Source organism: Megascapheus bottae, chromosome 13, assembly GCF_031878675.1.
Source record: "Megascapheus bottae isolate mThoBot1 chromosome 13, mThoBot2.hap1, whole genome shotgun sequence".
Classification (NCBI taxonomy): Eukaryota; Metazoa; Chordata; class Mammalia; order Rodentia; family Geomyidae; genus Megascapheus; species Megascapheus bottae.
In genome coordinates, this window is record NC_143521.1 from 31296491 (window position 1) to 31316082 (window position 19592).

At 41.8% G+C, this 19592-nt stretch overlaps 1 protein-coding gene across 2 annotated transcripts in view; it reads left to right on the forward strand.

The window, feature by feature from the left end:
- Nucleotides 1-19592, forward strand: part of Lnx1 (ligand of numb-protein X 1) — an 89021-nt gene that overhangs the window by 7779 nt on the left and 61650 nt on the right. The window contains exon 1 of one of the 2 annotated variants that reach the window (XM_090343605.1): nt 1541-1870. The exons of the other annotated variant lie outside the window; for it this stretch is intronic. Within the exon in view, the coding sequence (XP_090199731.1) occupies nt 1779-1870 (92 nt within the window). The 5' untranslated portion in view covers nt 1541-1778. Of the gene's footprint in view, nt 1-1540; nt 1871-19592 lie in introns of those variants that run through there. 2 annotated transcript variants of the gene reach the window in all.

Below are 19592 nucleotides of genomic sequence, written 5' to 3' on the forward strand. Positions count from 1 at the left end.
CTTTATCTGACAGGAGCCCTTTTCTGTGGTACATTCTGTAACAGCATGGGCTCTGCCCGCTGGCTATAGCACAGGGAGGATTTCACGCCATTTCCATCATCCCACATTCACAGCAACCCTCCAAGTTAAGCACTATCATTAATTACATATTGTCTTTCTGCTACAGAAGTGGAGATGAAAATTCAGAGAGGTTGAAGAATAGATCCAGGGATACACAGCCAGTATGGAGCAGAGCTATGATTCGAATCTAAAACTTGTGTGACTCCAGCAACTAAACCCCAAACCTGATTTCCTTTTTACTGGGGCCTCACCAGCTCTGACTCACTCCTACATACCAATCTTATGTGAAATAGAATTCACTTTGGGACCCTCACAAAACTGCCGATGCATGCATGTCATGATTTTTCAGAGGTGCTTATCTCTGCTGTAAACTGTAGACGTGAAGTCTGTACATTCTGTGGATACTCTAATCAGCCTGCCATCAGTTTTCAGGAAAAGCTCTGATGTCAGACCTCGATTGCTTACTGCACAGCTGCTCAAAGTCAGTCTCTTACTGCCAACTTTTCTTCCTATCCAGTGATTTCATGGCACTGCTTGGCTGCCATTAGTGTAATTATCTCTTCGCTGCCATTTCAGCTAAGATTTAGGCCTTGAGTTGACAAAGTGGACTTGACTCTTCTCTAGTGTGGGGCAGAAGGAGGGGAGTCCCCTGTCACACAAAGCAGCCCTCAGGACAGTTGCTGCCCCTCTAGCACAATAAATCTTGCTTTTGTTTTATTTTTGTGGTTCTAGGGATTGAACCCAGGACCTAATGCATTCTAGGAAAATGTTGTAGCCCTGAGCTATCATCCTCAGTCCTAGACTCTCAGATCCTCAGGCTGGAAGAGGAAATAAGGTCCAGTGGTAGTGGACCAGGTATTTCAAAGATGAAATGACCAGGGCTCAGGAACATAAGTGTCTGGGACCATCTCATACAATCAGAGCTTAACTTAAGGACAGATGAGAGTCCCCTTCATATAGCACACGCACCTATACATCATCTACACAACGTTTTCAAAGACAGTGACACAGCCTCTTCTATTAGAGCCTGTTTGCAACATCATCTGGCAAGCTGTCACCATGCTTACCTGGGTCATTGTAGTCAGGAGAGTGATGGGTAAAATGTCTTAAATGCTTTCTAGATATGAATTGCTGTTCAGAAGGTAGAGATGCCTCAGGCTTAAAGCACTCTCACGTTCCAATGTCTAAAAGCTCGCTTTGAGCTCAGACCTCCACGCTGCACTGCAGAAAGGCTGCTTTCCTAGCCTTTTGTTCAAAGCAAGGCTGTGGGTAGCTTTTCATTCTTTGCTTATTCACACATGGGGTCTGAACGCACCAGGCTCTGCCCTCTTCTAGCATGTTTCTTCACTCCCAGCCTGGCTGCTCCTGGCCAATGATGTAAACGTACCAGCTGCTTCCCAAGAGCCAGTCGGCATCCTGCAGGAGGGGCTGGTCCCTCTACCAGGCATGAGCCCTGCTCTCCTCAGCCTAAGCCCTCTGGCCAAGCATGGCAAGTCCCTCCCATCTCCCATCATCCAAGACTCCAAGGACATAATCCTCTTACAGACCTATGATTTATAACGTGGCTTAATCTACAGGCTCCACGTTAGATTTGCTGCGATCGACTGATGGTGGGGACATGACCAGGTTTCCCTAAAGGGGCTGGGCTGAGCCCCTGTAGCCGGCAGAGAGAAGGTAGCCAAGAGGAAGGCAGCAGCCTGCGAGGGCAAAACAAAAAAATGAAGGCACTTCTATTACTGGTCCTGCCCTGGCTTAGCCCTGCTAACTTCATTGACAATGTGGGCAACCTGCATTTCCTGTACTCGGAACTGTGAGTCCTCTCTCTGTGCCTCCTGCACCTGTGTTTCTGTGTCCTGTGTGTCGGGGGTGGGACACGAGCCACCTCTCTAGCTGGCATGTATGTTTGGAAGAGTAAATTCTACATGCCCTGCATGCACCATGGCAGAGGCCCTGGCAGTGTTAGCCTGCTTTGCTGTGCTGTCTGTGACTTCACAAAAACATCATCTTAACAGCAGATGTGCTGTTTCCCCAAGCACTGTTTTCCTGCATCTGTGCCAGTGCTGCTATGGTTTTTGTTTTTTAATTTAGCCTTCTCCCAATAGCTGTGTCTTCTTTCCCTTCCATAAATAGAACATCAGGAGCCATTGAGAACACACTTTGCAGGCCCAGATAGGCAAGGTATCTCTCTAGTGTCTATCTTTTTCTTTCTTTTTTTACTTTAGTATATCTGTAATGACTACCAGACATCAATCTTTAGCTCTCATCAGCCTTATCCCTGAAAACAGGTATCAGGAAAGGAAAAGAGAACTCTGCATGTATGCATATTTTATTTTTCACTCTTGATCATTTTTAAACCTCTGGTTTGGAAATCATGGCATGGGCACTGATATTTCTATCCCCTCAGTTTAATGACTAATATTTTGGTACATTTGCTTCCTATACTTTTATTTATTTATTTTTAACCAATGGTCTGGGGTGAATTGTAGCTATTGTGACATTTCACCTCTGACTACTACATCTCTGACACGTAAAGGTATTATCCCATAGGACTAAAGTCTATTTTGTGAGATGAAATGGCTCAAGTCCCCCCAGCCTCTAAAATGAGTATTTTTCTGGCTCCTTTTGCATAGCAGTCTGAATAGATTCAGATAATCATGTAAAACTAAAGGGCTATATCAGTGTTTGAGACATATTCAAAAGTGTATAATTTTTCAATTTTTTAAATAGTACTAGGTTTTTCTTGTTATTCTTTTTTTCTTTTTTAATGATATTGGAATGTTTTTCGTGTGTGCTGGTTCTTGGGCTTGAACTCAGGGCTGGATGCTAACGTGGCTGCTACTAGCTTTTGAAGTCAGGACTTCATGCTTGCAATGAGGTGCTTTACTACTTGAGCAACACCACTAGCTCCCCAAATTTTAATGTTCTATCAACCAGATAGGTTAAAACAACAAGAGGTGGTTTGCATACAAATTAGTCAGTACACATATGGAAGCAGAGATTCAAAGTAGAGTCCATAAACCCCTAATGAGAAAAGTGTGGTCGCTAGTCTCACCAATGTGTCTAGCAAAGTAGCTCAGTGAGTGCTTGACCAATGGAGCTCACTCCTTGGAGGCAAATTATTTATTCTGGGAACTCTGCTTTTCAGGTTTATCCGATCTGTTCAAAGGGAAAAACTGTTTCCGCCTAAATCATGAGCATCTCTGGGGAAATAAGGACACTGAGAAGCTTTTCTAGACAAACATAATTGCAGACAGAGCTCATCAAGATTATGAAATGTTCCCTCTCCTCCCCTGATGGATGCTGTTGAGATTACTAAAATCCAATCAGACAGCACGTCTGCCTGGCCACTCCATCCCATTCACTAGCCTTGTTTTCTCAAGCTGCTGTTAACAAACTTCTACCAGGGGGTACCTCGACATTTATTCTCTCATGGTATGGAAAGTCCAGTATCTCAGTACCCAGGTGCCAGCTGGCCTACACTCCCTATGTGTAGGAAAGGAGCCCTCCTCCTTCATTTTCAGGTGGTAGCTACAGGCATTCCTTGGCCTATGGCTGAATCGCTCCAATTCTCATTGCTGCCTGCACTTGGTTTTCTCCTCTGCATTCTTTCTTTTATTTCTCCTCTTTTTTAAAAAAAATATGGAAATTTGTCATGAGAGTTAAGATCCACTTGGATACCCCAGAATGGTCACATCTTGATATTCTTAAACTAACCTCATATCTAAGACCTCTTTTACAGTTCTGGGTGGACATATTTTTGGGGGAGAACTACTTGCTCCATTTTAGTTACTACTGAGAAGACTTTCCAATTTAGTATCTTACTGAAAGGGGACTCTCCATCTTGGCTTAACAATGTCTTACGCTACAAGTACATGGATCACAGGCAACTTCTTTGTGAATAGGAGGGCAGGTCATTCCTCTTAAAATGTGATGCTAACCAGAAAGCATGTGCTAGGGCATTTCCAGGACATTGCCTCCAATCTCATTGGAATTTTCTCAGTGTCCAATTTCTGGGAATACTTTTTGAGGGAATTCTGCGCAGCCATTTCTGATGCTTCTGATGATAGTGAACAAATAGGTGACCTGCAGGACCAGTGTCATACTCAATAGGCAGTAAGAAATTAGGCCTCGTGTCCACCTTCTGGGCCTAACTATCTGCAAAGATAAAATTGATGTAATAAGAAATAATGGAGCATGATAAAGCCAAGAGACTGGGAGGGTTTTATTTGTTTGTTTGTTTTATAATTGTTCAATGAGTACAAGTCAGAAAAAGAGATAATTACTCTAACTTCCTAGCCAACACACTAAAATGTTACCAGAAAGTTTAAAAGCTAAGTTGACCTTGGTCCTTGAATCTGGCGAGAGAATTCAGACAAAATTAGAACTTAAGTAAAAGTGATAGGACAGTTTATTATAGTGTTGTATCTTCTGTTACAGAGCCTTGAAGATCACTTTCTTATAGGTGGGATCTCCTTTTTATTTCCTGATTGTGATGTCGAAGATTTATTGTCCTGTCTTTATTTCCTCTTTTTTGTCCTTACTTTCTCATTCTTTTGTCACCCTCTTCCCCCGTTTTACCAGCTTATCCTGTCATCTGTAAGTTCTGGGGGCCACAATACCCTGATGGGCTGTTTTGCTGCTAACTTGTGTCATTTTCATCCCAAAGTAGGCAGTTGATTGAGAGGAGGTGGAGATTGTCCACTTTCACTTCCCAGAAGACTTTGCATGTTGAGCTAGATATTGAACTATAGGAAGGAAAGGGGCCTAGTCAAGGGGTTAGAAGAAGATAGCCATTCAGATAAAATAAACACCATTGACAGAATTATTTGGTATGGCTAAAGAAGTGGAATATCTACCAGTACTGCCAGAAAAAAAGAGGTGGTTCTGTTGTTTTCAAAGCTTTGGAAATCAACAATTTTGAGCAGTAAAGAGGTCACTGGGTTAGTTTAGCAGCCCAGGGAGCAGGCAATTGTGACAAGTTCCTCAGGGGAAAGCTTCTACTTTCACCTAGCATAGATTACTAGGATGTAAGGGGTTCTAAGTAAAGTTTGGTAATTGGCAGGCTTAGTCTTATGTCTTCTACAGATCTATGGAGATGGAGGAAAAAATACCCTCCTGGATTTTTCTTCTCACACTAACACATTCTCACCCAGCTAGAACACTGGCATTGAATAGTTTTATAGTGGGGATGGGAGTTTGACCTAGCAGTTGAGTGCTTGCCTAGCATGCACAAAGATTCCTCAATACTACATACATAGAAAAAACCAGAAATGGTGCTGTGGCTCAAGTAGTAGAGGTCTAGCATTGAGAAAACCCAAGGACAGTGCTCAGGCCTGAGTTCAAGCCCCAGGACTAGCAAGAAAAAAAATAGTTTTATAGTTATAACCCAGGACTCTCAAATTCACATGCCTACAGGAGCCAGACAGAGATTGTTTTTTTGTTTGTTTGAGTTTTTTTGCCAGAGTGTGTTTGTGTGTGTGTGTGTGTGTGTGTGTGTGCACCCACCCATGTGTGTGCATACATGCACACATGCGTGCAAGAAAGAGAAAGAGGGCAAGAGAGAGAAAGAAGGCAAGAGAGTGAGAGAGCATGTGTGTGTGTATGCACACAACTGTTCCAGCACTCATGAGCTCAGATACCTGAGTATGCATATATGTATATGTAATTACAACTGGGTTCAGTCCGGCAGATCACCTCTGAATGCCAGGTTTGACCTTCAGCGTCAATAGCTTATGACTTTGGGCAGTGATGTCTTTTTAAATATGTCCTTTGCTATTTGTTGACCTGACTCACAGGAAAATGAGTTCAACAGAAACAAAAAACAACCTGAAATCAAATTCTTTGGTTACAGTCCCTCAGTGTAAAATATGCTTCCGGACTCTGCCAAGCATAAGCAAGAGAATCAAAGACAAGGCTTCCTCTCCCTCATGGCCCTGAGCTAAGCCTCCTTGAACTTTTTCTGAATTTCCTTGTCCCGAAGAGGGTCTAGCAAAGAAACCTTCTCAGGTTTCTAGGCCTATGTCAAGTCCAGGTGAAGTTGCTAGCACAGAGTAGGTTCTGAAGACCACTCACTGCACAGTTGGGGGCTAGACTTGTTTTAAAATGCAGATACCTAGTAAAGTTAAAACGCTGAGGGGTGGGACTGTTGTTCTCAAATACTATCTGATCTCCCCAGGTGAGTCTTCTGATGCTCCTTCGTGCCAACCTTCCTCCCCCCGCCCCCCGGGCATCAACCCCCACTTCCACGTTAATGATCATCTCTATGCTACATACCCCCATAATGTGCTGTGTGTGCATCAGTTCGTAGGAGAGTTTGGGAGGTGTCAGTGTTCAGAGTCAGCTGCAGTCCAGTGGAGTGCAGAATAAAATGGAACTGAATGAGATAAAGTTGTTTTATGGTTGGCAATGTATGACAAGGAAGTCTTGGTTTTTGATGATGGAAGCAGATGAGATCCCACTCAGAAAGATGTAGGCCAGGGAGTTTGGCCTAATGGTAGAGTGCTTGCCTAGCATGCATGAAGACAGACCTGGTTCGATTCCTCAGTACCACATACATAGAAAAAAGCTGGAGGCTCAAGTGGTAGAGCTCTAGCCTTGAGAAAGTCCAAGAACAGTGCTCAGGCCTTGAGCTCAAGACCAGGACGGGCAATAAATAAATAAATAAATAAATAAATAAATAAATAAATAAATAAATAAAGGAAAAATAGAAAAAAGAAAGATCTAGGCCAGTCTCTTCACAGCGGATTGAGAACACATCTCTGTGCCTAAGGAATGAAGTTGTCCGTGGTCTGCTGTGACTTTTGTAATGTATCTTTAAATATTTAGTTTAGCAAAACTCCCAGAGGAAAATCTTGAAACTTGGAAGAGTGATAGATACATTTTATTATCTGCACGGCAAACCCTTGAGAGCCATTGGCAGAAAATTGAAAAAGTTTATTTCCAATTTCCTCCACAGTTAAAATAAACAGCCCATCTCACCCTTGGGAATTTTTTTCACTGTCCTAGCCTTGATGGTGGCTGTGACCTGCCAATACTTACGGAGCAGACACTGAGTGACCGTGGAGCCGGCACACAGATGTGAGGACCACACTTTTCTGTCTTCTGCTTGAAATGACACAGTTATCAACCAGACAACTTGGCATGATTACCAGAGGGACAACCACCCCCCCGCCAAAAAAAGAAAGAAAAAAAGTTAATGTTACTGCTTAACTGTATCTTTTTTATCATCATCATCATTATTACTATTCAGAAAGCCAGGAAATGACAGCTCTCTTTCTCTACCTTAAAGTCCGAGAAATAGCTTTGGTTTGTTACTAGAATCATTATTCACAACATTCCTGCCAGAATCTGGAGAAAAAGAATTACACTATTTTTTTTACCCTGATTCCTCCAAGACAGTACTGCTCAATAGCCCTGTCTTCTTCCCATTGGAGTTTTATACCCAGGAAACTAAACATGAGTGATTCCAATTTTGTAACCTGAATCATTTAGGGCTGTGGAGGACTAAGGCTTCTTGCAGAAACTGCCAAGAACTGGAGGAGGAGGAGGGAGCTGGAGGAGAAGCTGTGTGTGTGTCTTTCCTGCAAACTGGGGTCACCCCAAGAGTCCAGGACACATCACCCACCACCCGCATCTCTCTAGGAGAACTTTTCTCAAAACAAGCTGTGAAGTACACAGCAATCATTATACTGGCTTCTATAATGAGGACATTACTTGAGGCCTCACGGACCAAAGCAAGTCTTCAATTAAACCCAGCTGAGCATTCTGGGATTTCAAGTACCAAGAGTCTTGCCTTGATTTTGTAATACTCATTAGGTGGTCTCGCTTTTCCGTTACTCTTCCTAGGTCAAGGTCTTCTCTAGCAAAACTAGTCATCAGGCTTCTTTTTCTCTCTGATTGGCTTTGTCCAGACTGAGACCAGGTGTTGGACCTTGGACCACATACTCTAGAGCTGCATCTTTTTAATAGCTTTCTGCTAGTGGTGACTGCACAGGGCTATCTAGGTTATAGAGGAAGAGGAGAACTTGTCACTTTGAAAGTTCAAAAAGGAAAAAGGAAAAACCAATGCTACTGACCTCTGGATTTCTCTAGTCATTTTATAAAGCTTGTTAGCAAGTTTGGTTTAGAAGCCAAAAGGAAGGAGGTAGAGTTCACAGAAGAAATAAGGGTGAGATGGGAAAATCATATTCAAACAGCAAGGAGGACCAGTTCTGAGAAGGCAAAGCCAGGCCTCATTTAGGTTCAGTGATTCTCTGAACATCTTTAAGCATTCCTTTTTTTTTCCAGTCCTGGGCCTTGAACTCAGAGCCTGAGCACTGTCCTTGGGCATTCTCGAGGTTAGAGCTCTATCACTTGAGCCACAGCACCACTTTCCACTTTTTTCTATGTATGGGTACCAAGGAATTGAACCTGGGTCTTAGTGCACGCTAGGCAAGCACTCTACCACTAGGCCAAACTCCGAGCCTAAGCATTTCATTTTCTACCAGAGCAGTTTCTTGTGTATATTTTAAAGGAAATGAAAGCTACCTGATCCTGATCCATTTATACTGGACTCATCAAAAATCAGCTTTGTGATGATCCTTTGATGTCCAAAGAGCATCGTGACGCTGCTTTATGCTCTTATTTCTCCTCGACAATCAGTAAGCTCTCTTTGGCCAGCAGTGAAGTAATTCCAGTTTAAAATTATTCACTGTCTTGTGTAGGGCTTCTCCCTTTGGAAACTGCTGCCCAGTGAAAATTCAGCACTTTTCAGAGTTCACACTAACGTATGGCAAATTGTTTGCTTTTCTAGTTGCATGAGTTTGTCAGATGACTGAGAGACGAAGTTCGAGTTCTTTAAAAATCTCACTGATTAATGTTTGGTTGGGTTTTTTCTCATTTTAGCTCGTGATAATGGAAAATTTCAAACAGTACAAATGTCGGGAGGAGTATGGTGAATTTCCATGTATCTCAGACTCTTTGTCAGACAATTCAGAATTGTTGGTAATTGGTCATTCACGTCCAGTCTTGTTTCATGGATATTTCCTTGAATTATGAGGCAAACCTCAGATAGCATATCATTTCATCTGTAAATGTTTTATATTTTAATCTCTAGAAGATTGCCTTTTATTGTTAAAACAGTCTTACTATGTAGTCTGTACAACTCAGCTTGGCCTCAGCCTGCATTTCTCTTCATTCATTTGAACGTGTTACCCCTTCCTACGTGCTGGGGTTTCAAGTATGCACCACCATGCCAAGCAAAAGGGTAGATCTTTTTGTTCAATTTTGCCTTTTTTTCTTTAATTTTATTTTTATTAGCATAAATCTACTGTATGAGTTTCATTGGGATACATATATATATAAACATATAATGATATAATGTATTTTTTGATCAAGTTAACCCCCTCTAAAACTATCTTATTCGTCCATCCCATCCCACACTTAACATTTTTACAAATTTTTCATAGGTTTCATTATACTTGTGTGTGTGTACTTAGAGTTGAACTCAAGGCCTAGGTACTACCACTTAGCATTTTCTCCTGAGTCACAGCTCTATTTACGACATTTTTTGGTGGTTAATTGAAGTTAAGTCTCAAAGGCTTTTCTGTCTGTTTTTGAACTGTGATCCTCATCCCAGCAGCTAGTATTACAGGCATGAGCCATAGGCACCCAGTTCATTATGTTACTTTTATACATGTGTATAATGTGCTTCAATTACATTCAACCCCTCTTCATCCACTTTTTGTGCCCTTTTCAATGTTGATTTCCTCCTTCAAACAGTTCACTATTTATATTATAATACCATCACACATATGTTTATATATAATATATATAGTATGTTTGGTTCTAGGTTCCATATATTGCATATTTCACCTAGTTTGATGATTCTCAGTTCCACCCATCTGCCTACAAACAACATAATTGTATGGCTTCTTCTCTGTGGTTGAATGTTACTCCAGTAGGAATCCTTTTCATTATCTGCTCCTTGGTTGATGAGCATGTGGTCTGATTCTATTGCTTGGCTACTGTGAATAGTGATAGCTACTGTATTCTGACTTACATTCCTGAAGAGTAGATCCTTCAGAAATGTCACCACAGCACATATTAATATCATACCCAAACAAGTAATTATAATTCCTTTATATCAAATATCCAGCTAGCTCAAAACCTCATTTTTGTCTCAGTATTTTCCTTAATACAGTTTGCTTTGCATTATTTCCTACATTTCTCAAGTCTCTTTCCTTTTCTTTCTCTTCCTCCACTGATACAAGAGTTCTTGAGATGAGTCTGGAAGTATACACTTGTGGCAAAGTCCACATACTAGACTGGAAAAGAAAACAATGCTTTAAATTTACTATTTGATTTTTAAGGGACGTACTAAGAAGAAAAGATTCAAAACATTCAATACCAAATGAAGTCTTTTGCATTTAACTGTAATTTGATATGGATTGAATAGTGTTCTGGCTTTGTTTTGCTTTTTTTTTTTTCTATGTATGTGGTACCAAGGAATCAAACCCGGGTCTTCATGAATGGTAGGCAAACACTGTACCACTAGGCCAAACTCCTGGCTGTTTTGCCTTTTTTAAGAGAGTGTTTTGCTATGTAGCCAAGGCTGTCCTTAAACTTGTAGTCTTTCTGCCTCAGCTTTCTGAGTGCTACAATCATAGATATAAGCCATCATGTCCAGCTGATTTGAGTATTTTTAATGACCTATTACCCAGGAACTTTTAGGAAGAGGATGAATAGAAAAGTATCTTCTTCTAATGGGGATAATCTCCCAATTTTTAATCAAGACTTACATCAATAAGGGGGTTTGTATATATGCCTGTACACATGTATATGTATATAATGCATATATAGTTATCTGTTCATATACATGTATAATTGATTATATATTCATATGAATATATATATTCATACCATGTGCATTATATGTATTACACATCTACTCTAAATATGTATTGCATATCTACATATGCATTAATCTATATACTACTACATGAATACATTTGTTATTGAGCATGCACAAAAAACATTCTTAAAGATAAGAAAGTTGCTAGATGGGCCGGGAGTTTGGCCTAGTGGTTAAAGTGCTTGCCTAGTATGCACGAAGACCCGGGTTCGATTCCTTGGTACCACATACATACAAAAAAGCCGGAAGTGGTGCTGAGGCTCAAGTGGTAGAGCTCTAGCCTTGAGAAAGTCCAAGGACAGTGCTCAGGCCCTGAGCTCAAGCCCAGGACTGGCAAAAAAAAAAAAGAAAGTTGCTAGAGTTTTAGCACCATCTTCCCTCCTCCCTCATGCTTTGGCCACCATTGCTTGAGAAATGAGCTCTTTGAATTCCTTGGCATTATGTTCTAACATTTTCAAAGTTAGCAGAGGATGGTTTCTCACTGGCAGTCTGTGGGATTGCTCTTGGAAGGAATGGTGCAGGAAATGGCCCATATTTGCAGGCCAAATCAAACTTGTGGAAACAGCCTTTCCTCTTAGTCATATTCCATTCTCAGAGAGAGTGAGGAAATGAACTGTTCCTTTGTGTGCCCAGTGGCCCTTCTCTGTGCCTGTGTTCTCTGAGGCCCACCACCCCAGCCACATCTCAGCCATAAACGTAAGTATAGGCTTGAAAGGAACCAGCTTGACCAAACCCGAAACATTGAGCATTTTAAAAGAAACATCCATTTAGAAAACATGCTGTCACAAGTTGTATGTCTCCTCTCTGATTTTCAGAGGGGCACATGTGTGCCAGAAATCTTGAAGCATAATCACAAATCTCACAGTAAACTTGCTCTCTGCCCAAGCTCTCACACATCAGCTTCCACTTCCTTCTTGACTCTTTCCCTAGAGAAGCATCTCTAATAAGCCTGGTCCCTTCTAAACACAACTCCTGGTAAACCTGGTACCTCTTTAAGCCTGTTTCTTCTGTCTCCTTGTGTAGACTTGGAGCTAGATAAGTTCCAGCTTTCCTGCAATTCCTTCTCATCTTTTTCCTTTATTATCAGATCTACCCAGAGCTTGAGAAGGAGAAGAATGGAGACAATGAATGCAGCTACTTGTTACTTCATCATCCATACTCAAGTAGCCCCCAGTAGAAGGCTGGCGGTGAGACAACTTGTTGAGGAAGTAACCAGGAACACTGGAATCAGGCTAACTCTAGAGATTCTTATTTGCTTTTTTTGTTTGTTTTTTTGTCAATTGTGAGGATTGAACTCAGGGCCTGAGCTCTGTCCCTGAGCAATTTTGCTCAAGACTCAACCACTCTGAGTCACAGCTCCACTTCTTGTTTTTGAATGGTTAATTGGACAAATAAGTCTCAGAGGGACTTTCCTGCCTATGCTGGCTTCAAACCATGATCCTCACCTCTCAGCCTCCTGAGTAGCTAGGATTACAGTGTGAGTCACTGGCACCCTGCTGAAAGTTCTTTACATAGTTTCTGGTAGTTGGGTACTTTTGGGCAAGTTACTTAGCATCTCTGAAATCTTCTCATCTCAAAGTGGGCAATAATACTTCATAGGTGGAATTGAATGAAATGATATGAAGTATTTACTACAGTGCCCAAATACATAAGAAGCAAATTGTGAGTTTCAATTAGTAAAGGTAGGCCAAGAGCATGGCCTAGTGGTAGAGTGCTTGCCTAGTTAGGCATGAACACCTGGGTTCCATTCCTCGGTACCACATACATAGGAAAAGCCAAAAGTGGTGCTGTGGCTCAAGTGACAGAGCTCTACCCTTAAGAAAGCCCAAGGACAGTGTTTAGGCCCTGAGTTTGTGCCCTAGGACTGGCAAAAAAAAAGTTTAAATTAGTAAGCATGGTAGTTACAAGAACATATTTCATCAATCTCAGCCTTTTTAATGGCTCTCAAAGCAGACTGCATGTAAAACCCCCAAACTGGCACAATATTCTTCATTTCCTGGTGGTCTGTGAAATGAGAGCATTTCTCACAATAGATGAAGTCTAATTTGATGACATTTTCTAAGACTTAAACTTCATCCCCAGCAAGCATGGTGAATTCTGAGATCAGAAAAGTACAATTGCTGAGATCACATTCTCTTCCTCCTACTCCCCCTGAAGAAGCAGGTCAGTGACTTGCCTGAGCTGAGACAGAGGTGCCTAGCATCTTAGGGTGGAGTCTGAGAGAAGCCTGAGTCATTTGTCAGCAGACCAGGATCACCTGGGCCTGTAGCTCTGCCGCTGACATCCACTGATTCCTTCCTTTATCCGTCTCCGCTCCCTCCCCCCAGGAGTCACTGCTCTGCTATTTGGTTCTTCACACTGTACATAGACACTTCAGCTCCTACTTCCTCTTTCCTGGCCTGCTTCCCTCTTCCTCTACTGGAAGAGGAAGACTCAACCTAGCACATGATTGACTGGTGGAATTCATGGCTGAGATATTTACTGGAGGCCCGGGGTGATCTAGTCCTAACCTCCTATTTTATAGATGAATAAACCAAAGCTTAGCAACTCAGCACTACCTGTAATAGGCTATGTGACAGGTCCTGCCATTGTGTTGAGAACAATGATAATGCATCCATTAGTGTGTGCAATGTATCCCCAGGAAGCAGTAAAGCAGATGTAATTGTTAAAGAATTCTCAACAGCTTTAGGCAAAGCAATGCCAGAGAAGTGACATGGTGAACCATGTGGACCTTACACATAGCCCATCAGGGACTGAGCATCCTGGTCCTCTGCTGGAGTCTGACCTCCTAGGCATGCTCAGAGCATGGCATCATGGGACTTCCTTGGCTGCTTCCCTACAGAAGGAACCTAGGGTTTTCCACCTGCAACAAAGCTTTTTCTCAGAATAGGACATTGCAAGGTTTAACATAATTCTAAAGTTTCTGATTCAAAAGATTGCAGAGACAGTGCAGTGTTCTGTATGAAAGCACTTCCAAGCTTCAGCTTGTCACTAACATAAAATAAAATGTGGCTTCTGAGGCCATTTAGATGTGAATACAAATCCTGAGTGCATCTTAAACTAGCTGGATCACCTTGAGTTGATTACGTACCCTCAGCTAAATCTCAAGTATCTCATCTTAAATCTGAGTTGTTAATGGTAGTGCCTACCTCATGGGGCAAGAGTTAGATACAACATACATAAAGCACTAGTAGCTACCTGGAATATTCTAAGCCTGCTATAAACATTGGTAGCCTGGGTGATGCTAAGTAAGTGACCCCAGTTGAACCTTAAAGTAAATGCACAGAACCTTGTCACATTGAAGTGAAAACCAAGATGTAGTGAAGTAAAAAGAAGCTCGTGGGTGATCCAGTCAGCTTAGAATGCAGCATCCTGACTCCAGGACCCGCCCCCTCCCCAGCTGCTTCTCCCTCGGTTGTCATGGTGATGGTGTTGCTGCAAGGTGCTTTCAGGTTCCTCCAGACCTATAATTCCAGACAGGTGGAAGGACTGATAGGTTTCCTGAGCCAGACAAGTGATTTCTATTATAGAGCCAATGTTGGGAGTAAAATATTTGGGTGTTTTCTCTGGCCACTTAGAATTAAGCTACAGACAGCGCTTTCTAACTTGTACAGTTATTTCTGCACTGAAGTAGGCATAAGAAAACAAACTGTAAGGGCTGGGAGTTTGGCCTAGTGGTAGAGCGCTTGCCTAGCATGCATGAAGACCAGGGTTCAATTTCTCAATACCACATACATAGAAAAAAAAAAAACAAAACCCGGAAAGGGGGCTGAGGCTCAAGTGGTAGAGCTCTATCCTTGAGAAAGTCCAAGGACAGTGCTCAGGCCCTGAGCTCAAGCCCAGGACTGGAAAAAAAAAGAAAAAAGAAAAAGAGAAAGCAAACTATAAGAGGTCTCAAAGATATTCCTTAAAGCGGTCAATCCAAAACTGTTTCAGCTTCATGAGCTAATGGATGATAGATTTCAGAGGATCAAAGGGATCTTTTTTATACATGCATCTGAAATAACCCCTTCCTCTTAGCTGCCATTTTTAGTTCTTACAGAAAATGCATCTGGCCACCAGCAGTGTGGGAATCTCTCCTTTCTGAGAGACATCCCCTGACAGGTTTGTGGTATCTTTAGGAACATATAGTATGATTTATGAATGTGAATTTAGCCAGACAGATGTTGGCTCTCCGGCTCACCTGGGCATGTCTTTGGGCAGTTGCCTTAACTTTGCTCACGATACCAGCCTCAGGGAGTGCAGGGAGGCCTGCAAGACTAAGCAGAGCAGCCCACTTCAGTGCCTGGCACTCAACCCTGTTAGCTGTTTGCATTTCCACATTTGCTACTCCATGCTCTGCATGCCTTTTCTCTTTAGTAAAGATTCCCCCAGCACTGGGCATTGGACAGTGGTGTTAGTGGCTCATTACTTTGAACATCTTTCTGAGATTCTCATCTTTGGACCTCTTTGGCTTCTACTTAGGACAACAGTACAACTCCTCAGGGTATTAGAATTTGTGTGTGTGTGTGTGTGTGTGTGTGTGTGTGTGTGTGTGTGTGTGTGTGTGTACATGCAGGCATGTGTGCGCGCACATGCATGTACATGTGTTGGAGCTTGAACTCAGGGCACTGTACCTGAGCTTCTTTTTGCTCAAGGCTAAAGCTTTACTACTTGAGCCACAGCTTCACCTCCAGCTTTTTTTTTTTTAGTATTTCAGTGGAGATAAAGGTCTCACAGATTTTTCTGCCAGGACTGGCTCTGAATCTTGATCCTCAAATCTCAGCCTCCTGAGTAGCTAAGATCACAGATGCAAGCCACCAGCATCCAGCCTGGAATTAGAACTTCTTTAACATCATTCAAGAGTTATGAGTCCTCAACACTTAGACTATCTTCCAACATTTAGACTCTACTTTGGAGGCTTGGGAAATCCAATGACACCTGGACAGAATGGTATCTGGGCCTCAGAACAGAACAAAAAGTGAAGGGGACGAAGGAAAGGGTTTCTTCAACTCCAAGATAATTAATTTGGTCAGTTTGATTTTTTTTAATTCCCCCACTTCATTTTTTAATGTCTTTATTTACTTATTTTTTGTTTTTTTGGTACTGAGGTTTGAACTTTGGGCCTTGCTCTTGCTAGGCAGCCACCCTGCCATTTAAGCCATGCTTCCCATCCTTTACTTTTTAGATAAGATCTCATGTTTATGCTGGCAACTGGCCTTGGATTTCAAGCCTCCTACCTTCTCTGTAGGCACTCTCAGGATTCTTGTGGTTAGTGAGTGAGAGCCCTCTAAGAGCTACTGTGGGATGCATCCTTTTGTTTTCATCTTCACCTGATTATTCTAGGAGTGGGGAGGGAAGGGTAGATTAAAACATCACTGATTAGTTATCACTCTGATCACATGCTCCAAATATAGAGTGCAATGTTAATGGTCTCCTCCCCAGCCAAATCCCTGCTCAATGAGAAACCAGGTTTAACTTCCTCATCTGGAAATTGTAATACTTTCCGAATTTTCTCCAGCCTATTACTTGCTATAGTTCTAGTAGAGTATCTGTTATTATTATTATTGTTGTTGTTATTGTTCCTGTCCACTGGGGTATTACCTACTTGGTATTGTCCATAAATTTTGTGATGTTCGCTTCCACTTAATCAATTGGTTGATCCAGATCAAATGATGTTTTAAGTGTATTTAAGACATGGCTAAGCTTGAGACTTCTTTGGGATCTTCAGTAATGGCCACCTCTTGGGATTTTTGAACCAATAGTGATCTTGCCACAAATACAACTTGTTCAGTTCACAATAGTTTCTTCCCCAATCTCTAGATAGTCTTAACCACAATTAAAGCAGTACTGTATATTGACCTTCAAAATAATTTCATAAACTCAATAGTGGGAATGTAAATGTAGAATTTCCTCTGTTTATTCTTTCTTGTTTTTTTTAATCTTTCCATTTTCCTGCCATAGCATTCCACCGTGTCTTAAACCAACATTTTCATATAGCATACACTAATTTTATCCTATTCAGTCCTTCTATGTTCTTTCTATATCACTAGAACACATTATTGGTCCTTTTCCAGTTGTCTGACATTCCCCCTGTGTGTAAGGTAATTTTCAGCAGTAATTATTCATCTTCCCCTCCCCCTCCCACTGTTGTTCAGTAAGCATATTAGTCAAATTCTTTTATTCCCCAGGGCCATGTGTCATCTGGTGCAGCTGATTTATGCATGTTCGTGTTTGCCAAATAGTCTTTTACCTGTCCAAATGCATTTGTATGAGTCTGTAATTCTCCAGTATAAAATTATGAAATTCAAAACTATTGATGCTTTTGAAAGAGTTTGGTATTTCAGGGTTTTAGTGTTTTTACTTCAGTGTTTGCTTCTTGGAGACCTTTTCACTTCAGCGTTTGCACTTACTTTCTACCAGCAGCCAAAATAGGCTAGATGGCCTATTGATTTTCGTGATCTGGGATGAGCTTAGGGATTTTAAAGATACTGCTAACATGTTTTGTTTCAACTTATGTGTTTTCCTTTGGGTGAGTTTATTTGACCAGTTTATTGTCATAGCCTCTAATTGTACTTGTCTCCAGTATGCCAATTCGTTCACTGATTCCAAGGGCTTCTGATTCATGACTAAAGAGGTGCCTACTCTCATCCACTTGAAATAGTTAGAAACTGGAATAAAAGAAGCATAAATCTCTTTAGAAAAAGATGATGAGATTACTAGTCAGACCCACTTTGTCAAAGTTATGAAGTCTCTCAAAGCTTAGAATTTTCCACTGTGTAATTAGTTTTGGCACTAATTGTTCACCCTTCCCCAGAGAATCAATGTTATCCAACCCACCCTCTTTAATGTAACATGATCTTGCCAAGTCCACATGATTGTACAGCAAATTTGCTGAAGTTTATCCAGTTGCCAAGGTATCTTAACTAAATTAATACCTCCACCCACCCACTGGAGAATCCTGAAATCATATAATACATTCTTGCTAGTTATTTTTAGAACCAAATCCAATGCCCTCATTTTCCTGAAGACAAATGTGTGACCCCAATATGTGAGGTCACGTCCATCCGTGACCACTCTGAACCATGACTGCTTTCCATAGAAAGTACTGTTTAGTAGCTCCCACTCTTCTTTTCTGCCTGGGCTGGCTTTGAACCTCAATCCTCCAATCTCCTGAGTAGCTGAGATTGCAGGCATGAGCCACCTAGCGTCAAGCTAATAATTCTTAAGATGTTTACAAGGAAGAGTGACACTTGGCTTTGGAGTGGGGGTTGGTATATATTCAAGGGACAACTCATTCTTGTGTGCTGTTAGCAAGCACAGGATAGTTGCCATGCCATTTTACTTCATTCTAATAGTATTACACTTGGCATTGATTAATAACCTGAGCAAAAACAATTAGAGTAATAGAAAACACTAAATTTCTGGTTCTAAGTATGTGTCCAAGGCAGCCTTGGCCGTAGATATCCCCACGAAAACCAATGACAGTAGAAATTAAATCTTAAATAAGACTGATTCCTAAGAACTGCCTTGCTACAGTAACCGCCTTAGATCTGCAAGAAGCCAGTTTCTACCCTCTGAAAGCATATTTTGAAAATAATGCAGTAGATGGCATCTTGGTTAGTGTAGATTTTAGTCAACAACAGAACTGACATTGAGAGTCCTAGGGTTAAACTCAACAAATTAGGACTGAGTCGTTTTCTGCAAACAGAAGAATTTTTATACATCATGTGCTCATGTAATTAGAACCGACATATCATAGTTCTGAAATCTTCTCAAAGGCTTAAAAACCTGGGCCGAGAGTTTGGTCTTGTAGTGTGCTTGCCTAGCATGCACAAAGACCCTTTGATTCCTCGGTACCACATACATAGAAAAAAGCTGGAAATGGTGCTGTGGCTCAAGTGGTAGAGCTCTAGCATTGAGAAAGTCCAAGGATAGTGCTCAGGCCCTGAATTCAAGCCTCAGGACTGAAAAATGCTATGCATGAAAGGGAGGCACAAGGGAGCTAACTGGAGCATTTTACCAACCTAGGCATAACTCAATAGGCAAATGCCTATAAACGCTCCTGTTCTTGTCACAAACAGAGGTAAAATGACATCTACACTTTTCAAGATTTTGTGATTTAGATGGCCAGAGTGTGGAAAATACTGCTGGAGATCTAGAAAGGGGACACACAGACAGCTCTGTAGTCCAGATGTGGGCCTTGGGCCCCTGGCCCTCCACTTAGCAGTGGGTCTTCATGTTCCTGTGGGTGCCCAGGGGAGCCATTGGCTGGTATGCTCGTACCATGAGCACTTTTGCATGGCGTGGTGGGCTATGAGCACTTTTGATGGAGTGAGATGGTCACACAGTGATTGGATTGTAGTCAGAAAAAATCTAACTCAGCCCTTGTGCTGTTGGCTCACATCTGTAATCCCAGCTACTCAGGAGGCTGGGATCTAAAGATCACTATTCCAAGCCTGCCTGAACAGAAAAGTCTGAGAGACCCCTTATCACCAATTAACTACCAGAAAACTGGAAGTGGGACTGTGGCTCAAAGTGACAGAGAACTAGCTTTGAGCAAAAAAAAAAACCTTAACAGTGTTCAAGAAGCCATGTATGGGCACCAGCCGTGGTGGCTCACACCTGTATCCAAGCTACCCAGGAGACTGAGATCTGAGGA